This window comes from Boleophthalmus pectinirostris, unplaced genomic scaffold (assembly GCF_026225935.1).
Source record: "Boleophthalmus pectinirostris isolate CB_2022bp ecotype Guang Dong unplaced genomic scaffold, ASM2622593v1 HiC_scaffold_20, whole genome shotgun sequence".
Classification (NCBI taxonomy): Eukaryota; Metazoa; Chordata; class Actinopteri; order Gobiiformes; family Gobiidae; genus Boleophthalmus; species Boleophthalmus pectinirostris.
The window spans coordinates 33186392-33208039 of record NW_026571153.1 but is presented as its reverse complement, the minus strand read 5'-3'; the positions used below and the strand labels follow the sequence as shown (position 1 = coordinate 33208039).

General features: G+C 41.1%; 1 protein-coding gene across 1 annotated transcript in view; it reads left to right on the top strand.

Annotated features, from left to right (window-relative positions):
* nagk (N-acetylglucosamine kinase) overlaps positions 1-21648 on the top strand; it is a 29977-nt gene that overhangs the window by 1944 nt on the left and 6385 nt on the right. The window contains exons 2-5 of the mRNA XM_055156120.1: positions 2326-2410; positions 3850-3948; positions 5807-5948; positions 17199-17309. Coding sequence (XP_055012095.1) covers positions 2326-2410; positions 3850-3948; positions 5807-5948; positions 17199-17309 — 437 coding nt within the window. The remainder of the gene's footprint in view (positions 1-2325; positions 2411-3849; positions 3949-5806; positions 5949-17198; positions 17310-21648) is intronic.

The following is a 21648-nucleotide window of genomic DNA, read 5'->3' as shown; positions in this document are numbered from 1 at the left end:
TCAGTTAAGTGGAGGCTTGTGGGAGAACGTTGAGAGGAAATGTACAAAAATACATTAAGCAGCAGTGAATTGTAAAATCAAGTCGTTCTAACCTATGTCATCAACACGGAAAAATCTGTCCAAAATACAAAAACAATTTATGCACAAGGAAGGACTTTTTCTGACAGCATGCATTTAAATAAATAAAGATGTTGTCATTTATTTTTTTTATAATTCCAGTCATAACTGTTCTGCAATTAAAGTTTTGGCCCTTTTACATTATGGTTGTTAGGTAACAGTTATTAAATTACCTCTGCATATGTCATATCTGCTGCCCATGTGCAAAAAGTCCCTTTGCTCTCGACATTAAAGGGATAATTCTGTTTTTTTTTGCATGAATCTGTATGGCATCCCCGTCAGTGTTGTGCATCCACACTGACTTACCCCCCGACAGTGTCCGATGAGCTGAGATACTGGCCGGTTTTGGTGCTGATGAAAGTAGTCCGGCAAGTTGGCTGGGGACAGTATAATAAAGTGATTTTCTTCTCAAAGCAATCTGTGTTCAAAAGAGTGACACGAGTGATACGAACGGAGAAAAAATAGTGCCAAGCAATGTTGAGGTGTAACTTTTTTGTTGGCAGATGTTTTGTGATGCAAATACATCACTCTTTTGAACACAGATTGTTTTGAGAAGTAAAGCACTTTATTTTAATATCCCCAGCCAACTTGCTGGACTACTTTCATCACCATCAAAACCAGGCAGGAACTCGGCTCATCGGAAACAGATTCATGTCAAAGACACGAACTATCCCTTTAAGTCACTCCCCCTTCAGAGCACATTCACAACACAATCAGTATACATCCCACTAATGAAACTACTGCATTTTGCATTAGTTTTGTGAAGTTGTTGTGTACAATTTTGTATCTTGTTTTTGTACATTTATGGAGAATTGTTGAGTGGGAGCATGAGTGATGTAGATTTGAGGGTGGAGTCTTGTACAGGCTCGTACTGCTAACTAGGGGTGGGCGATATATTGATATTTTAAATATATCGAGATGAATTCTGACATATCGTATATATCGATATAATGCTTATATTCAATTTAGATTTCGCCCCCTCGCTTGTTTACCTTCTCTCTCGTCGCCTCTGCCTCCCTCATTTTGTTCGCTCGTGTCTCCTTCACTTCTCACTACCGCCGTAAACGCCGAAAGTTGGTGCCAGTGAAAAGCTTCAAGCACCACGAACCTTTTCCACCATTTACAGACAAAACCATCAGCAGCACATCCTTATATTCCACCGAGTCGCGTCCATTAGTCCAAAACAAGCTAAACGAGCTGAGCTGCATGAGAAGTGCTGTTTATGCAAATGAGCCATGCGCTTAAGTTTCGTTTCTGTAAAATGTAAACACACGTGCGCAAAACTGCATTAAACACATTATTATCGCAAACAGGCTGATGTGGCTCTGGAGTCGTTATGCTTTGTTTGTTGTAAAGTGTATTTATGCAGAAGATTTTAATGAATAATCTGCTGCAGTGTAACTTGTACAATAGTGTTTGGAAACGTTGGGTTTGATCTGCAGTGGATTGTGGGATTAAACTTCAGAGCTCCTGACGCTGGATAATAACATGGATCTATTAAAATAAGAAACATCCTGAGCTGCTTCTGCTAAAAGAGCTCATGGTTCTGGTTCTGGTCTGGATAGCAGGGTTAATGCAAAGATGAGCTTGTGTTGAGTTGTTTTATTTATGAATGAAAAGAAGGAAATATGTATTATTTCTTTTATTTTACAGTAAAATTATTATTTATGTAATTAGGGTTGTTGTAATCTTAAATGTTCCTATATGAACTGTGGACCTCTAACACTTCAATAAAAAAAAAAAGACCTTGGGGAATTTGGCAGATTTGTTTTTGCAGTTTTCAGTTTTAGGAGGTTATTTTTTTCTTGAACATATATCGAGATATATATCGTATATCGAGATATAGCAAAATATATCGAGATATATTTTTTGATCCATATCACCCAACCCTACTGCCAACCATGAGGAGGATGAAAGTAAGGCCTGGGAAAAATCACTAAAATACTCAAACATGCATGGAAGGCATCTAAAACTTCTTCAAGCATGTTTTGGATGAGTGAACATTATAAAATGGTAGAAAGCTAAAAAAAAATCTGTTTAGCATAATACTCCCTCTTTAACCCAAATACAAAAAAAAAATTGAAAAAGAGACACTGTTTTTAGTAATTCTCAAATATAATGGTGTGAACTGTGTTTTTGTGAAATGAGTAGTCTAACCTTCTTGCTCTTCTTGCTCCTCTCCTGTGTGACTTTTGTGCTTGTGTGCAGGGGGGGCAGTCACTCAGTGGCTCTGCTTGTCTCTGGAGATGGTCGGATCCTGTCTGAGACCCAGGGACCCTGCAGTAACCACTGGGTCTGTTTATACACGGAGCTTTTCTATAGACACTGCGTTTACATACATGCCAAAAAAAAACAAAAACACACACAACTGGCCTAGTCCAATTTAAACTGATTTGTGGAAATGTATGTGAACCAGGGAACTATGATTGAGGTGTCATGAATCGCCTCACCTATTGAAAACCTCTGGTCTATGGCATCAACTAGTTGGTTTCAAGGAGGCGTGGTCAGAGTGAGCAACCTGCTGACCACACCCACAGGAAGTAACAACAGCTGGTATATAACCATAAACTGTATAAAGAAGTGGACTAAGTGAGTGTGACGTCACCCACAGCATTCAGCTCCACTCAAATGAAGCTTGTGATAGTTACAGGGGCGAATTTGGAGCCAGGCCCTATGTCATGAATAGGATTTTTTTAATGGGCAAGATTATAGTAAAAAAAACAGGATCATGTAGAGCAGGTTAGTATGAACATTTTAAGACCAGATGACGACGCTCACTACAGCAGTCACAGTCAATGGGTGACAGGGTAAGAAAGAGCCGATGTGCTGTCGAAATGGGCTGCCTCATCAAAATAAGCTACCTGCAATCAACCTTAAATCAACAGTGACATCTATTGATTCGCCCTGTCAAAAAAAAGCAACCTTACGGTCTTTCTGTTTACAGTTGTATAGATCCACTAAAGCCAAACCCTGACCCTGACCTCCCCAGTTTGACACATATTTCTTTGGATTAGTGACGTGAGTTTGATGCTGTTTGCACACGGTGATCACACTGTATACCTTAGTTATTTCAAATTTCAACTCATTTATATGAATGTGTGTAGTTCATTTGGACAGTTGTATTCTGCTCAAATAGGCTCTGACTAAAGGAGCACAGATCCACAGGACAATTTAATCATTGAATAATGTCCCACTGTAGAATCCCCATTATTCACTCATTTAGATGAATTTGGGTAGAGAAGGTGAATCTTGACTATATCTTCTGTGAAATAATGCACCACTAGAGGGCGCACACCTCACCATTGTGATAGAGGGGACATTGAAGTTGGGCAATTCCATGCAATTCAGTTTTATTTTAGAGCCAATAACAATGGACTTGTCTCTTAATCAAGATGGATGAGGACAGAAAAAGGGACAACAGAAGAAACATAACAAACATTTATTTCAAAAATACGTACACACGATTCAGGGAGGGAAATTGATCCCATCCCATTTATCCCGTCACTGTTAGCTATGCCCATTCATATATAAAGTCTATGTATATGACATGTCACCACCAACGTCAGTGACAGTTCTGACTATGGCAGTTAGCAGCCGAACATGTCAACGTAAACACATCTCACTTCTAAGTTATTTGATTCAAAGAAACACTTGTCATACTTGAAGTAAGAAACTTGTACTTTACAGAAGTAGAGTGGGTCATGTCTCCTCCTCCTCTCTATGTTTGTGCAGTTGGTGGGTGCAGACCAGTGCATCCAGGTGATCCACGACATGGTTCAGAAGGCCAAGACTGAAGCCGGACTAGATCCCCACACACCCCTGCGCTCCCTGGTAACACTCACTCCTGCTAGAGCCGAGGGCAGACTAGAGGGACTCAAGCTATATCACTCTATTAATAATAGAATAACAACAAGCTCAAAGACATGCACAGAGAATGGTCTGGGAATGTAAAGGAGGCATATGCAAAATCTCAGATACAAGATTAATATGTTTTTGTCATTAAGAATAAATATGAACATCAGACATGATGGCCAAGTTTACATTATGATTTGGTGTTTTTCTCAAGATGATTATCCATTCATAAAGCAGAGTGAGCCTCACATGACTCTTATTTACATTGCCAGTTCCAATGCTGAAATCCAGTGTGTTTAAACCTAAAATGTCTCTCTCTGATCTGAATGGTCTCTACCTTATGACGGAGTATAAGGGTCAGATAAAAAAAAAAAAAAAAAAAGATGCTGGCGCTAACATTTTGACATTAAAGTCGTAATATTATGACAATAAAGTTGAAGCCAGAAAAAGTCGCAATTTTACGAGAATAAAGTCATAATAAAATCAAAGTCAAAGTGAAAAATGCGGCAGAAGAAGAACCTTGTTTTTCAATATAAAACCAAAAATAAGAAAACAAACAACAATTTTCTTCATTATTTGTGCCTCTGGACTGAACCAAGACTAACCAGGACTGAACCAGGACTAAACCAGGACTGAACCAGGACTGAACCAGGACTGAACCAGGACTGAACCAGGACTAAACCAGGACTAAACCAGGACTAAACGAGGTCCGGGACCAGACCGGGTCTGAGACCAGGATTGAGACCGGGAACAAGACCAGGACTGAAAACCATTTAGTCTTAGTTTAGTACTGATTCAGTACTGGTTCAGTCCTGGCAGTCCGTATGCGGCACAATAGTCACGCATCGCATTTTAAAGTCATGGAAACGCCATTTCCCATTTCCGTGACTTAAACCAGGACTAAACCAGGATTAAACTGTTTTCAGTCTTGGTCTGGTCCCGGTCTCAATCCTGGTCTTAGTTCTGGTTTGGTTCCGGACCTGATTTAGTCCTGAATCAGTACTTTTTCAGTCGAATGAATGAATGATACATGGATTCTTCTCCTTTACAAAATGCTCTAAATTCTCCATTCTCCACTCATTCATACTTTCCGAGCAGCCGATATTCTCGTAATATTACGACTTTATTCTAGTAAAATTATGACTTTATTCTCGTAAAAATTACGACTTTTTCTGGCTTCGACTTTATTCTCATAATATTATGACTTTAATGTCGAAATGTTACGACTTTATTCTCATAGCGCCAGCATTTATAATTTTTTTTAATCTGACCCTTATACTCCGTCGTACTACCTAAACCTGACAACCTGCTCTAATCCTGAGTCAGTGTTAGTGCAGCCTCTGCACCTTAGGGAGGGAATTCTAGAGGTTCTGAGCTTCACATGAGGCCTGTCCATAAACTGAGAATGTGACACATTTGGATGTGTCTCTAGCTGCAGGTTCAGTTGTGATTGTAGTTTTGTAAAACTGTAGTATACAACACGGTTCCTTTAAGCTGTGTATCGTTTGTTAATGCTTCCTGGTTTTGCCTCATTATTAGCTTACTCTGAGTTGTATTTTGAGTAGGGCTGTAATCGAAATCGGAATAATCTTGATTAATTGACTCTTCAACTAATGGTTGGTTATTTTAACTGTGATGTGAATAAAAAATGGAATTCTAATTTAAACAATTCAAATAAGATGATGTATCTATACAGATGTAATTAAAGGCAGTTTACAATGTATTAAACAATAGCATATGATAAAAATGGAAGCGTATAGGGCTTCCTCTGTTTGAAAGAGCAGTCATTGCTCTGACTCTGAAGTGTGTGCATGTGTGTGCTTGTGTGTGTGCGCAGGGCATGTCCCTGAGCGGAGGTGAGCAGAAGGAGGCCATTGACAAACTCATCCAGGACATGAAGGAACGCTTCCCCAGCCTCAGCCAGCACTACCTGATCACCACAGACGCCGTGGGAGCCATTGCTACAGCAAGTGACAAGGGTCAGACTTTTCCCCTCTGTCCTCTGTCTGAGGGAACTTCAGGGCTGTAGTGCTCACCGCTCAAATACTGGCTTCACATTAGTTTTCCCAGTTCGACAGTTTTACTAAAGTTTTTACTTCCTGGTTAGACATGTGCCACAGATGTGACTTAGGCCCTGTACCAATACCACACTGCACACTGCACACGACACACGACACACGGCACACGACACACGACACACGACACACGACACACGACACACTACTAGAGCCCGACCAATATGGATTTTGTTGTGGCCGATATGAAACCGATATAATGGGAGTTGTGAGCTGCCGATAGCCGATATAATCGCCGATATATTTAGTGATGTAAAAATTCACTGTAAATGTTGAATGGTTTAAAAAACTTAGGTTTGGCTCTGGTGGATTTAAAATGGGTTTATTTAGGCAACATTTATTGTTATTCTGCCTCTTTATGTCATATTTACAGACAGTAGGTTGGTTTAATGGCATTTTTGCATCACATTCTACACACTAGTGATGGGTATTCCAATTCTTTTTAGAGAACCGGCTCTTTTGGCTTGGCTCACTAAAACCTGCTGGTTCTTTTGGCTCCCAAGCAGCTCTTCAGATTGTTTTGCTGCAAGCAGGTCTAAAGCACGTCTAAAGCAGGACTGAATTAGGACTGAACCAGGTCTAAACCAGGACTGAAAAAGGACTAAACCAGGACTAAGGTCGTTTTCACACCGCTAGTTCGATTATTTGGTCCGTACCAGGCAATAAAATTGTTATTATGTAGCAAATACACTCCAGTGTGGTCTGCGTTCACACGGCAAACGAACCAAAACTGGTTCGATTGACGTGTCTCTGTTTCCCCGGTAAAACAGCGATACTCCAGTTATCAACACCGATGTTCCTGTTAATACCGCGGGCCGTCCTCATCTCAAATTATCACCATGAACTCATAAAACAGCAACATGTAGAACTTTGTACAAACTCACCGCATCAGCCCAGAGTTCGGGTAACAGCAGCAGCCAACAGCTCCTCAGGACGGGGCTGGGGTCTGGTCCTTGGTCTTCTGTTACAAGTTCGTTGGTCAGATGGTCCGGAGGCTCTGTCCTCCATGTGCTGGTTCCAAACGGTGGCGAGCAAGACCAGTGCTTGATGGACTGAGTCCGAGCGGGTACGTTCCGTCGTCTGCGCACTGTTTCCGTGCGGGAAAGCAAGAATGCGCTGTGGACTACAGGTCCGGGCGCACTGCTCCGGTTCTCCGCGCTCAAGAACCGCGGCTGGTTCCAAGGTGGTACAGCATCCGGACAGAAGCGTGAGTCCAGTTTGGTTTGTTATATGTTGTTCTGAGCGTCCGTCCTCCGCGCATTTGGTTCTTCCCGGGGAAAGTTCTTCCTCAGGTCGAGGCTCCCCGCTCCAGCTCCTCTGAGCCCGGCCTGAACTGGAGCTGCCCCCGCTGGTTCGGGACTCTGGTTTGGATCTAGTCCGACTGTATTCCTCACACTAGGCTAAAAACAGGGACTTTTTTAAGTTGTATCAATTGAATGGGCGATTGCCTATTGCCATGAAATTATTTGGTTAATTAAAGCCTAAAATAACAAATGTTGGTTGCTGCGTGATCACGGGGAACACCGGGTCGTCTCTGTGCGTGTAGGTCCCGAACAGGGGTACGCACCCCCAATTTTGACTCACTCTGGAGCCACACGTTCGCACACTGATACTTGCTCTGATCTTCGTGTGTTACATTCTCTGTATTGGCCATTGTTGGTAAAATAATTCGAAAATGAATCCCGGCTGCGTCTGGACAACAATCTGTTACTGCGCTGGAGTCGTACAGCGTCATTTCAGGCAGAGGAGACGCGTGTCCCTCCCATGATGCATTTGGAATAGTCCGTTTGTCCATACTGTCTATGTTCGCGTTCACACCAGAGGAACCGCACCAAAGTTGGTCATTTGGTGCGGATTCCAGCGAACCGAGACCACCTCTTTTTTGCGGTCTCGGTCCGCTTGATTTGGTTCGGGTCCGAGTCCGATTGACGCTTTCACACCAACGCAACTAACGAACTAACCACTTTTGGTTCGAATGGACCGTTTGGTGCGCACCAAATACTGTCGGTGTGAAAACACCCTAAAACAGATCTAGACCATGTGTAAACAGGACTAAACCAAAACTGAACCAGGACTGAGTGTTGGGACTCGGTCTCTATCTCGTGCCCAAGATTAGTCCTGGTTTATTTATTTTATGCTAAACTACAGCCAAATATGCTCTTTAAAAAAAAATTGTATCCTATGTACACGCAAATTTCTCAAAGTTTCGTTTTCAGCCGCTGCCGTTGTCAAACTACCACGAGTCTGCACGCGGCGTGAAGAGAAAAAAAGTGAGAGAAAGAGAAAACACGACTCCCAATAAGAATCAGGCTCCCGTCGTTTGCTTCAAAGAGCCGGCTCTAAGAGCCGTTTCATTCGCGACTGATCCCATAACTAGTAAAGAACCTAGCGCTATTAGCCTTTAGCCGTAAATACGTGCGCGCCGCGGTAATTAATTATATGTGCAAATGTCATAATTCACACGTCTGTTCACAGCTCATTTACATATCAGTGCAGGTCCAGTAGCAAATATACAGCCAATGTAGTCAATTTACAATAGACCAATAGAAAACAGCCTGATTATGTGCGTGAGCTACAGCAGCTAACCCATAACAAATGACAAAAACTAGCTTCAGAGTCGACATATTTCCAACACTCAGCGCTCACACAGGCTCCTCCTCACATCACAAATCTGCACTAATAAATGTCCTTTTAATCCAGACTCAAACTGATTGTCCGTACAAAGAAAATAATCTCAGTGTTTGGATCTGTTTCTGCAGGTGTAAACAAACACACGTGAGTGTCGCGACTCTGTGGTGTGTTCAGGGACAGTACGGACACACACACACAGACAAATGACTCCACAGATAAATACTGATGTGGAGCCACATATTCGGACATTTATCTGTCTGTAAATTGGATTAAATGAACAGAACGTAGAGAATCTAAGATTTATAATGACGTATCACATGCCCACGTGAATTATCGGCCCCTATCAGCAAACATATCGGCCGATAGCCGATATGCCTCCAGGTGCCCATATCAGCCGATAATATCGGCCAACCGATATATCGGTCGGGCTCTACACACTACCTACTACACATTGAAGTGTGTATTTTCTGAGACTAGGGACAGTCCGCACTTCAGATGACTAATAATAATAATAATAATAATAATAATAATGTCTAGTGAGCGTACAGTTCATTTCATCAGCCACAGCTTGTAGGTCTGTTTTAATCATTTGCTGAATTGGCCATAACCAAGTAAGATGTGTGTTGTTTTTACAGAGCTGTGTTCTGTACAGTCCGAGTATTTGCTTCAAAGATTATTCGTAAAGCCATATCTTTCCATTGTATTCAGTTAGCACTCGCTGCTAGGTTGCTAATTCTTTGCTATGGTCTGAGCACTGTGCTGTTTGACAACATTCCAGTCAAATACATTGTGGACAATACACGTGCCTGAAGTCTGTACGGCTTCACACTCGCTGACGTGCAGAGAGAGTGGTATGGTGAAGAAGGAATCAAAACATTTGAAAGAACCGGAACCCTGCACGTTTGTCGTGAACATGCATCTGAAGTACACGTGTGTGAGTGTTGGGTCAGGGCCATAGTCTACTCTGAGACTATTCCAGTTCTGTTACCAAGAAACCATACTGTAAGAAAGGGTCAGGCGTGAACTAGAGATGAGACATGATTTTCGAATAGTCGAATATTCATTATACGTTTGAATATCGAATAGTAATTTCGAATAAAGACATTTCCTAACCAATATTTCATGTACGGCATTCGGCCAGAAGGTGGCGCTAACAGACTGTAAAACTCCCTGTAGGCGCAATAGACTAGGCCGAGTGTAGAGGCTGCTCCGGAATAACAGAAGAAGAAAACTTACCGCGCGGCATTAGCAATGCAGAAAGCAAGTAAAAGTTCCGTATGGTCGTCATTTACTTTGTTAAATGACAAAGAGGTTCAGTGTAAAATCTGTCAGGTGAAGCTAGCATACCATAGATCAACCACTACCATGCAGAGCCATCTGAGAGCGACACACGCCGAAACACGGGAACATGCACAAATGAACTCAGTACTGCCAGGAGATATGCCCCCCCCTCCACACTGACCCGATGACATGGTGGAAAAGAAACAAACAGAAATACCCCCGATTGGCAAAGTTAGCGAGCGCTTACTTAGGTGTGTCTGCGACGTCCGTGCCATCGGAGCGAGTGTTCTCTGCAGTGGGCAGCTCAATGAAAGTAGCGCAGTGGGCTACAGTATGTGCAGTGGGCTACAGTATGTGCTTGGTCATGCGTTTTTAAAATTGATATAGCCTTGAATATAATTTCATATTGTTTCATATGTGGGTTGCTCAATTAAGATGTTAATTTCTGATTTGGAAGGTTGTTGTTTGATTAAACCTTTTGCGCTTAAATACCCCGTCTGTCATCTCGTATATGCGTGTGTGTGTGTGTGTGCGGGTGTGGGAAGGGGGGGAGGGAGGGGTCGATTTTCGAATAATATTCGAATAGCTGTCATTGATTTTCGAATAGTGTTTTTGCCAAATATTCACATCCCTAGTGTGAACTAGCATGAGCATGATTAGGCGATTAATTGATAATTGATCATTAAGAATTTTATCGATTACGTTAATTTTAATCGACAAACCGAATGTAGGTTGCTGTGCGTAGCATGACCAAACAGGGGTCTGTACATGTGTCTCTCTGCACTCAGAAGGAGCAAGACACAAACGGTAGGTCAGTCTGCAACGTACTGAAGCACAAATGCGTATTTAACGATGACTTGTACAAGAAATTCCACGCTTTCCGTTGCGTTCGGGACAAGTGTGAGTCCATGAGCACAGTATATAAAGCAGCACATATGTTTCGGTGTCCAGAGGGAAAAAGTTTTGCCAGGTGAGAGTCGCGCAATGTCGATGACGAGTCCCCACCTCCCCCCGCCTGTACGGTGTCCTGGATTTGACAAACGCAAATGTAATCACACTAACCTGTATTCCACTGAGTCATGTCTTTTAATCCGACAGAAAGTGACCGCATCAGCGACACAAGAGCTGTAGTTTTATCTCCTCTTAGTTTATGCAAATTAGTGATGCGGTTTTAAGTTTTATTTCTGTGAGAGTTGCGCAAAACTGAATTAAACACATTATAATGTCAAACGGCTGATGTGGCTCTAGAGTGGTTACGGTTTATTTGTCATAAAGTTGAATTTATTTCTGCAGATTAGTAGTGCAGATAGTAATAATAATGATGATCATTTTAATATAAAAACGTTAATGATTCATCGATAATCGATCGTTAATTCTTCCGACGAACGATTAAAAAAATTTCATCGAATGCCCATCCCTAGTGTGAACAAAGCCAGAACTGATTTCTCTGTCAGCCCGTGGTTATGAGCTTGGTTTCCTCAGTTAAAATCTTGGTTTCCATGGTTACAATCCTGGTTTCTTTTATTACAATCCTACTTTCCTTGGTTACAATCTTGATTTCTTTGGTTACAGTCTTGGTTTCCAGGTTACGCTATGTGGTTATGTTCCATTCTCCTCCAGTTGACATGATGGGGCAGACCAGAGTTGTACAGGTTGTGTGTGATCAGACCCAGCAGTGTTCTGGGACTGGGCCCTGTGTGAATGGGGGACACTACCGAGTGTTCTGGTATTTTCTACCTGGCAATTTACAGGGACCAATGTGTGAAGATCTGAAGGGAGAAGAGATGTAGTGATAACAGATCATCATCTGTGTGGCATCTCAAAGGGCAAAGTCTACGCGCCTGTCCTTGGGTATTTATGACACTGCGGGGACACATGTCTGCACGCACCCTTGACTTTATGGGGACAACAGTCCAGTTCTGATGAAGTAAATCTTTCAACAACCTTGTTTAGAGCTCAGGCATGCCTTAAAATAGGTTAATGTTTAGATTAAGGTTAAGTAGTGACAATGATTAAAGTGCAGCAAGTTTTTCTGTCTTGGTTTGGTGGGGTGGTGCCTGTGATCAGCGTTTATCATAGTTTTGTGAAGTGTCTTTATGAACGTGGCTGTCCTTTTTTTTTTTTTTTTAAAGATAAGTACAAAAATACAGGAAGTAGCGCTGAGTCCTAAACCAAAATGCCTCTACCTGTGTCATCAATCAAAAAGGCATTTGTAAACATTTTACAACCTAAAAGTGTTGTCAGTTCTTTATAATAGTCTAATCCAGTGGCAGACCGTGCATTTCACACCTAGGCCTTCAGTAGTAGCACGAAGAAGAAGTGAGGGTTCAGTCCTGGTTTAGTCCTGGTCACGAATCGTGTACCCCCACTTAAAAAATCCCCACTACACCACTGGTAATTAATAATAGTAATACATAGTAAAAAGCATTTCGATTCGCGTAGCTGCTACAGATGGCTGATGTGTTCTCTGTCCAAACACGGGTCTGAATCCAGTGACATCGTTCGCTGCTAAACGTCTGGTGATACCAACTCAAAATCTGATTGATTGAAGCAACAGTTTCATGGACATTTATTTTGTGTTGGAGGGTCTGCAGAACAGATTGTGAAAGCCTCAGGCAGACTTCTTTGACTTTGACTCTGCCTTGCAACAAATGATGGCTGAATGTGATTGGTCAAATGCTTTAATATGAAAATACACGTGTGGAAGCAGCACAAGCATCGGAAAAGCTCTGAAATTAAGCGGACAGAATAATAATTAATTAATAATAATAAAATTAACATCAATCTGTGATTCAGATATTTTTTTTAGGCCAGCAGAGAAGGCCGTGCAGGCCCCACTGGTCTAATCATAACTACTGTGCAAGTTTTGGCCTTTGAGGTTGCCTAGCAACAGATGTGAAAAGATCTCTATACATGTCAAAAACAGACTTAACTTAAACGGTTTACTGTGCTTCAAAGTTATTCTTCACTTGCCTTACACATTCTGAGCATCATAATTATGCTCCCTGATAGTTTATAAAAGTTTTGCTAACAACATGCTAACAGACAGTACACAGCAGTTTTATTTCATCTCTCCTGACTGTCAGATCACGAGGGTGGAGCTGAACACTGAATGTTCCCTTCACACATGTGCACTTTGAGTATTAATACCAACTGAGTCACACCTATGATCTCAGATGACGCCCCAGAGGAAATATAGTCCCTTGTCATTCATGACTGCTCCTCCTCTCGGTTCAATCTACATGGCATTAGCCAGATTCTAGAATTTGTGTTGTTTTCCTGTCACTCTTTCACCGTCTCAGTCGTAGCAGTGCTGTTTGTGGCGGTAACTTTTATGTTCCCTCTCCTAACCCTTGGCTTTTAAGTGTATGCTAATGCACTATGCTGCTAAACAGTTCTTTTTGAAGTGTGCGTTCGCACACCCTCTCCCATCATTTAAGTTTGTATTGTTAGGATTGCACTATAGACCCACATTTACCAGGTTCTACAATGTCAGTGTGTTTCTCTCCTCATCATCTTGGCATGGTTCTTCATGAATCTCTGGGCTCTTCTCAGTGAGATCTGTGCTCATGATTCTTCGTAACATAGCTGGGATTTGCCATTCAGTGCTTTCAGCACCGCCCTCTGGCGGTCAGAAGGGGTGAAACAGAACAAAATTTACCTGTGTAACTATGGTTCTATGAATCCTAAATGACCGCCAGGACACTCAGGATCCTTGTGCTGGATTCTTGTGAGAAGATTCTGTAGGAACATGATGAGGGACTATATTACCCTGGCCATATCGGCTTGTAAAAGTCTGATCCTCAGAAACTAAACAAGACTGGGCCTGGTTCGTACTTGGATGGGAGACCACTGGGAAAATCAGGTGCCACAGTGGGGCGCCAGTCACAAAAACTGTTGTTGTGTCCTTAGGCAAGACACTTAACCCACATTGCCTAGTATGAAAGTGGTGTGTGAATGAGTGATGGTGGTGGTCAGAGGGACCGATGGCACTGATTGGCATGCCAGCCGCGCTTCTGTCAATCTGCCCCAGGGCAGCTGTGGCTACAAGAGTAGCTTAACCACCACTGGATCTGGAGTGAATGAATAATGCTGAATTATGCTCTGTAAAGTGTCTTTGTGAAATATGTCTGTGAAAAGCACTAGATAAATAAAGACTTACTTACCTCTGGGGCGTCATGTAGGGTCACAGACGTGACTCAGTTGGTATAGGCTCTACTCACGCTTACCAGAAGAAGTTAGGAAACATGTGGATGACGACTTACGGTGTCGTTACCGACACTGGGTATGTGATAACCCTAGATTCAGCAGCTTCAGTCTTCAAACTGCCAAAGTTTTCCATGGAGAACCTGACTTTAATCGCATCTTTGAACTGCCAAAACATAACTGGATGCTAAAATTACCTTTTATTTATTTATTTATTTTGTAATTAAGTTACACAAATTATAATGCACAAATTTAATTAGCAAAAATATAAAAGCAAGAAATAAATAATATAATGACATCTAGATGAAGAAAACTGGGCCTTACTACAGTGTTACTACAGCCCCTAGTGCAGCGATGCTCACTATTTTTTCACAAAAGCCACATTGGAAGAGCAAAATCAAGAGGAGAGCCACTTATACCCAACGTACACCAAAAGACCAAGTCACCTTTTTTTATAAAAATAAAAGATATTAAAATTTAATATAATTCTAAAGTTATGTTTTAAAAGTTATAAAAAAAAATAACTTTTTTACATTAAAATGATCATTATTATTATTACTATTACTAATCTACATAAATAAACTCAACACTTTTGTTTACATTTTACAGAAACTAAACTTAAAACCACATGGCTCATTTGCATAAACTGTAAGCTCTGATAAAAACAGTTCTTTCCTTGTGCACTGATGCGGTTCAGCTTCTGTCGAACTAAATAACACAACTCAGTGGAATATGAGTGTTCCATCTGTGACAGAGGGATGTTCTGCTGATGGTGAGTCTGTTCTGTGTGTGGATCACGCTGGAGGTGGTTCATGCTTTCAGAAGTCAGACGTGCTCGTACGACCTGCACACGTACGAGCGCAGGTCGTACGTGTGCAGGTCTTTATTTAACTCACTTTTCACTTTTCATTTCACTCACTTTATATTGGCCCTTTTATTTTGATGATGTTAATCAAGAGCATGGACTACTTTTTAAAATGCGGGTCAGGCAGCGGGTCGGGTACAATATTTTCACATTGTGGGTGGGTTAGTTGAAAACGTTGTTCAGGTACAGGTCGTTTATACATGGATTAAGCCTTGATTTATACTTAGTGTAATGCAGGTGTTTGTGTTGCAGTGTTCACTATAAGTTTATCTAGCACTTTTAAAAGAATATATTGGCTTTGTTATTTTTGAGAGCCGCCAATTAAAGCTTGGCGAGCCGTGCAGTGAGTATTCCTGGTATAGAGCCTGCCAGAAGTTGTCATCGGCATGTGTCCAAATGTCTTCTGGTTTTGTGACGTCAGTGTGAATAAAGCCCATTACACATGTTCAACGGGAAGATTTCCTGCTTTAATCCGGGATTCATAGAAGTGTAGTTGGATACATAACTTTCTATTTATTTTGACATAAACTAAAACTAAACTTGTTTCACTAAAAACTGTTTTGGTGAAACAAGTAGCATAACTGCACAACATGCACTTTAAGGTATGGATCAGTCTCTTAGAAATGAATGTACACGACCAGTTATGTCGTGTATGTTATGGTTTTTTTTTTTCTTTACTACTTCACATATATGGTCTAATATATGGGGCCTGATCTTGACGTGGATCTCAGCCCGATCTTGGCGTGGAGTTCTAAACAGTTGATGCGCCTTGCCTGGATATCAGGTGGACTGGAGCAGACTAAGGGCAGGTGTGGCAGAATCGTAAAAATAAATATTAAATGAGTCCACTGAAAAACAACGTGTAACATGCTCAAGGCCTCTTTTATTTGAAAATCTATTAGGATGATAAATGCTTAACATAACATGTTTGTGTGCTGTGTGGGAGTCGTCCGAATGCCCTCCTACAGCAGAGCACAGCCCCTCGCCCGCTCCCTGTATCGGCTCAGCTCTGCTCTGTAGTTTGGTTTGATCTGGATCTGTACAAAAGCTGCTCATTCACATGAGGCCGTTTACAGTGCTGTCCTAAGGTGTGTTTTCTTACTCTGTCTGCGGTCCCAAAGCTGTGATGTCGATTTCCTCACATCCTCATACCCTTTCTGTCATCAGCTCCATTTAATTTTGTGACCAAATTATTCCCACTGTGCCTCTTTGGTTTGTTTATAAAATTAGTTGCCAGTTGGTAGGCAATCATCAGAACCCTAGAAAAGTGCACCGAGCCGCGGAGCGACTGGTGACAGAGATCGTGCGCACAGACTCGCGTCTGATATGTGCTGCTCTGTCAGTAGAGCCAAGAGACGTACAGTGCACATGAGCACTGCTCTTTACAGACAGACAGTAGCAGCGCTGGACTCTGGTACCTCAGGTGAGTCTGTTGGGGAGAGCAGCGTTCAGAGGGTGTGCTGTGAGATGGGGAGCGCGTGAGATAGAGACTGGTCTACTGCATAATGGGAGGCAAACAAAATGAGGAAAACAGAGAAAACTAAAAAGGTTACTGTGTGTGCGCATGCATGGGCTTACAAAATTTGATATTCCTGGCGCCTCTACTGGTGTGTTCTTGCATCGTGGGGCTTGAGAGCTGTTTTATTGCACCCATATATAATTTTTCCCCACACTCCTATTTGCTGCCTGTAATGAGGCAGAGATTGCAGGTGGCAAGTTAAATAACTAACAAATTTTATCCTTTATAAGTGTTTAGTATACTTCATATGCAAATCCTCTGACTATCCACCCTTTGCTTTATCGACAGCACTGCAAACCCTTGGCCGTCTCTCAAAGAGCTTCATGATGAAGTCTCCTGAAATGGTTTTCACAGTCACAACTCCAAACCAGGGTTCAAAGCAAAGAGTGGCTATTGTTTTTTTCAAATCTAAAACAAACTTTCAAATCTAAATCTAAAGTTTGGAGTTATATTAAGTTTGCTACATTCCATTTGGGTTATTCATAATTTGAATGCCTTGTGTCAGAATCTACAGTGCAAATAGTTCTGGCGATAAAGAAGAAAAATTAAATGAAAAAGTGTGTCCAAACTTGTGTTTGTTGTTGTACATTCATGTGATGACCCGGTAACCTGATGCATGTGTGTATGTTTGTGTGTTTGTTTGTGTGTGCAGGGGGTGTGGTGCTCATCTCTGGCACTGGCTCAAACTGTAAGCTGGTGAACCCAGGCGGTGCTACGGTGGGCTGTGGAGGCTGGGGTCACATGATGGGTGACGAGGGCTCAGGTACTCTCTCTTCTCCATACTTCTACTGTGACGGATTTATACATACTACTGTTTCTCTCAGTACAAGCAACGTACCAACTCAATGAAACATATATTTAAAAGGCCTATATTACGCTCATTTCATGTGTTTTGTTTCATTCACAAATGTTTAACACACAAACCCTGCACATTTAGGCTGACTTCTTCTTGGGATATGGTAATACAAGAAGTGCTCCAATGTTTTGAACTCCATACCCCTTCACTAGAATCAACCTTGTTGAAATGACTTCACTTCATGGATATTGGAGACTTTCTGTGGTAATCTCAACTGAATAAAAGTTCAAATAAAAACATTTTTAAGGCAAAAATAGCATTAACTTAAGATTATTCTAGTGTATTGAAGACTACAAGTAGCTGTTAACTTTAAAACTGCCACTTAATGACTTAATCACAAGCAGGAACAAGGTGGCTACAGTATTTAGTTTTAGACTCAGATAACTGATTTAGTCAAGAAATAAAAAAAAAATCCATAAATGTTCAACCTTATCATTGTTAGTGATTAGATATTGCCTCCACAAACTGGAAATATTGATTTCCCATAGTCCATTAGAGTTTTATATAGCTCTGGAATTGATTCTGCTGGTTTTGTTAAGTAAATTAGAATGTCATCTGCAAATAGTGCAATCTTTTGTTCCATGCCATTCACCGTGATGCCTTTTATTTTTGTATTTTGCCTTATCCACTGCGCTAAAGGCTCAATGAATATTGCAAACAGAATTGGTGACAAATGGCAGCCCTGTCTACAGCCTTGTTCGATTTTTATGGGGTCTGTTAGGCCACCATTTATTCAGATTTTCCCAGTGGGTTTGTTGTATAGGCCTTGAATTATTTTTATAAATTTTTCAGAAAAATTAAAGCGAGAAAGTACCCGATACAGAAATGTCCAATCTACGGTGTCAAATGCTTTCTGGGCGTCTAGGCCCATAATTACTGCTTGGGCTTTTTTTTTTTGTATCTGGTGAATCACATGGAACGTCCGTCTGATGTTATCTCTTGTCTTTCTTTCCTTGATAAATCCTGTCTGGTTCTGGTTCTTGCCATTATTGAGGTAAAGATTTTATAATCTTGGTTCAAAAGGCTGATTGGTCTGAAATTGGAACAATCCAATTTGTCTTTTCCCTCTTTCGGGATAACTGTAATTACTGTCTCTCTCCATGTTGGGGGGATTTGACCTCCCTTTAAAACCCAATTGAATGTTTTCAAAAGAAGAGGTGTGAGTTCTTCTATGTAAATTTTGTACCAATCCGCATTATATCCATCTGCGCCTGGGGACTTGTGTAGTTTTAGTCTTTTTATCGCTTTTGTTAATTCTTGAGCGGTAATTGTTTTTGTTAAAGTTCTATTTTGTTCTTCTGAGATTATTGGTAGTTTTAGTTTGTCTAACAATGTTTTAGTCAAATCTTTTTCATCCCGTTGTTTTAAGGAATAGAGCTTTTGATAATACCTTGCAAAACACTCTCCAATTTCTTTCTGTTCGTAGATTACTTCCTTCGTTGATGGTTTTCTTATTTTATATATGGCTCTTTCAGCTTGCTGTTTTTTCAATCTATATGCTAGAGTTTTGGCTGATTTACTTCCTGCTTCATAATAGTTTTGTTTTAAATATAAGAGCTTTTTATTTATATGAATTTCTAGTTCTTGGTTTATTTCCTTTTTAATTTTCCTGATCTTCTGCAAAGCATCATCATCTTGTTTTAATTTATGTTGGTCTTCCAATACACTTAGTTGTAGTTCCAAATTTCTAATTTTTTCTTGGCGTTTTCTTTTCAGTAATGTGGCTTTTGCAATCAATTTACCCCTCAGAACCGCTTTACACGCATCCCACAATATTTCTGGAGAAACATTGTCCTTATCATTATCTTCAATATATCTCCTGATCTCTTCTTTTATTTCTTCCTTAATTTCCCCTTTGAGTATACTTGAATTTAGTCTCCAGAGGAATGGTGCTTTTGTCTTGTCGGTGCAAATTTTCATAGGGCTATGGTCCGAGAGGTCCATTGATCCAAAATGACATTCTTTTACCCTTTCTATATCCTTTTTAAACATAAAGAAATAGTCAAGTCTTGAGTAGGTACGATGGGTTGCGGAGTAAAATGTATAATCTTTTTGTTGTGGGTGATATTCACGCCACACGTCAGATATTCCCATTTCCCTCATGAATTTTCCGATTTTCTTCCCTATGTTGTTGTGTGAGATTTGTGCCGAGGAGTTCAGTAAAGGTTTTAGTCTTACATTAAAATCTCCTCCACAAATCATGACACCTTGTGTTTTGGTTATCATCAAATCCAATATACGCTTATAGAAATACCATTGTGAACCTGGAGGTGTGTAAACATTGAAGAGGGTGACATCTAAGCCATCAAGTTTACCAATTATCATGCTATATCGACCCTCTTTATCTGTATATTCAGACAGTTTTTCAAAAGCAACCTTGTTGGAAATTAACGTAGCTACTCCTCTTTTACGCCCAGATCTATGTGATGCGTAGAATACCTGACAAAAACCTTGCCGCCTCAATTTCTCGTGTTCTTTATCTGATAAATGGGTCTCTTGTAAGAATACCACATCTACATTTTCTTTTTTCATTTTCCCCAGTATCTTGGTTCTTTTGATTGGATTCAACACTCCCTTTATATTATATGTACAAATACGTAAAAGAGCTGGAGAAGCCATTTTTGCATATATTTTAACTAACATCTCTTAATAAATGATTCCCTGTGCTACTCGAACATAAGATAACAATGAACAGTTTGAACAATTGAACTTTTTCCATCACATTAACTTGTGTCCACCTTAAAGTGACTTCCTTCTCGGTGGTCTCTGTGAAGACCACACGGTTGGTGTTGAGATGAGTCATGAGCAAATTAGAGGGAAAGCCCTCACAACCTGGAGGTCGCGAGGGGCCCTCTGGTGGCGGTACCTGTTTGGTGCAGTGCATCGCACTGTTATCCCGTAGTCCCCGATATTTCCTCTTAAAAACAAAAGAATATTCCTCTCACTCCTCCCTCTTAATGTGAGAAATTTGTCACGTCGATGTGGACACAGTTTTTCTTATTCCCTCCGGAAAGCCTCTAGTTTTTTCTGGTATCCAGCCTTGGGTCCCTCGCCGCTCCTCTCGTCTTCCGCTCGTCCCGCTCTCTGCCACATCGTGTCTCTGATCTTGTCTGCCCAGGATGCGGCGGGCTTCAGAACTGTTACAGGTAAACCCCGTCTGGCCATGTCTTTTGTCGCGTCCGCTGCAGATGCGTAGATCCTCGTGTCACCCTCATAGAAAACTTTCAGTTTTGCCGGGTACGGTGTTTGGAACCTTATCTTGTTTTCTCTCAAATGGAAATATTGATTTCATTGCTTAGAATCCTTTTAACTGACACGAGTTACAGAGATATGAACTATAAACTGGGTACTATATATATATATATATAACTATAAACTGTCAACACCAGTGCAGTAAAAAGCGGAACTCGTGGAGAGAAGTAGAAGTGAAGACAGTTTGAGGAAGAGTTTGTTCAGAAACTTAACAGAAAATCCACATATATAAAACAATTACCTTCAGAAGGGCATCTGAATCTCTTGCACGCTCTCATAATTTGACCATTCAGACCCCCACGTGCACCCCCACGTGCACGCATCTACTATTATATGTGCATAAACAGGGCCAGTCCCCACACACTTTATAGACAAAGTTAAACATGTAGCGATAAAACTCTTAAAGGGTGAGAAAACAATTCGGCTTTACTGTAAAGATGTGCTGCCTAAATATTATGAAATATGATTAAATGAACAGATGAGTCATTATTGTCACTTTTAGTTTTGTATTTATTTATTAAACCTTGTTTAATAAAGTCTTTGACGTGACTGTGTGGTGCTGTGTGGAGCGTCCTCCTCCCTCTGTCCCGCGTGTCTCACTCAAACCCACTGATTATCGGCTCATGTTTAGGGAAATCTCATTCACCAGTCACTTTACATGCTCCTTTTATGGTGAGGTGGAGGTGACGTGACGTGGGTTTATGCGTGCAAATTCTAGTTGCAGGTGGGATCTATAAAGCAAAGTTTAGTGCGTGCGGTGGGTTTTCTAAATTTGGAGTTTGTGTGGCGCACGCCTCTCGTGGCTACTAGGCATATGCACTAACTTACGACAGCTCCTGCGCAGTTTTTTTTTAGATAAATGAGGCCCCTGACCTGTCTCATCTCAGGTCAGAATAGAGGGCTTCTATGTGCTGATGTCAGTCGACTAAATGTAAACCCTCTCGTGTAATGTTTAAAAGTCAAAATCTGAAATGATATATTGCACAGTTTCAGT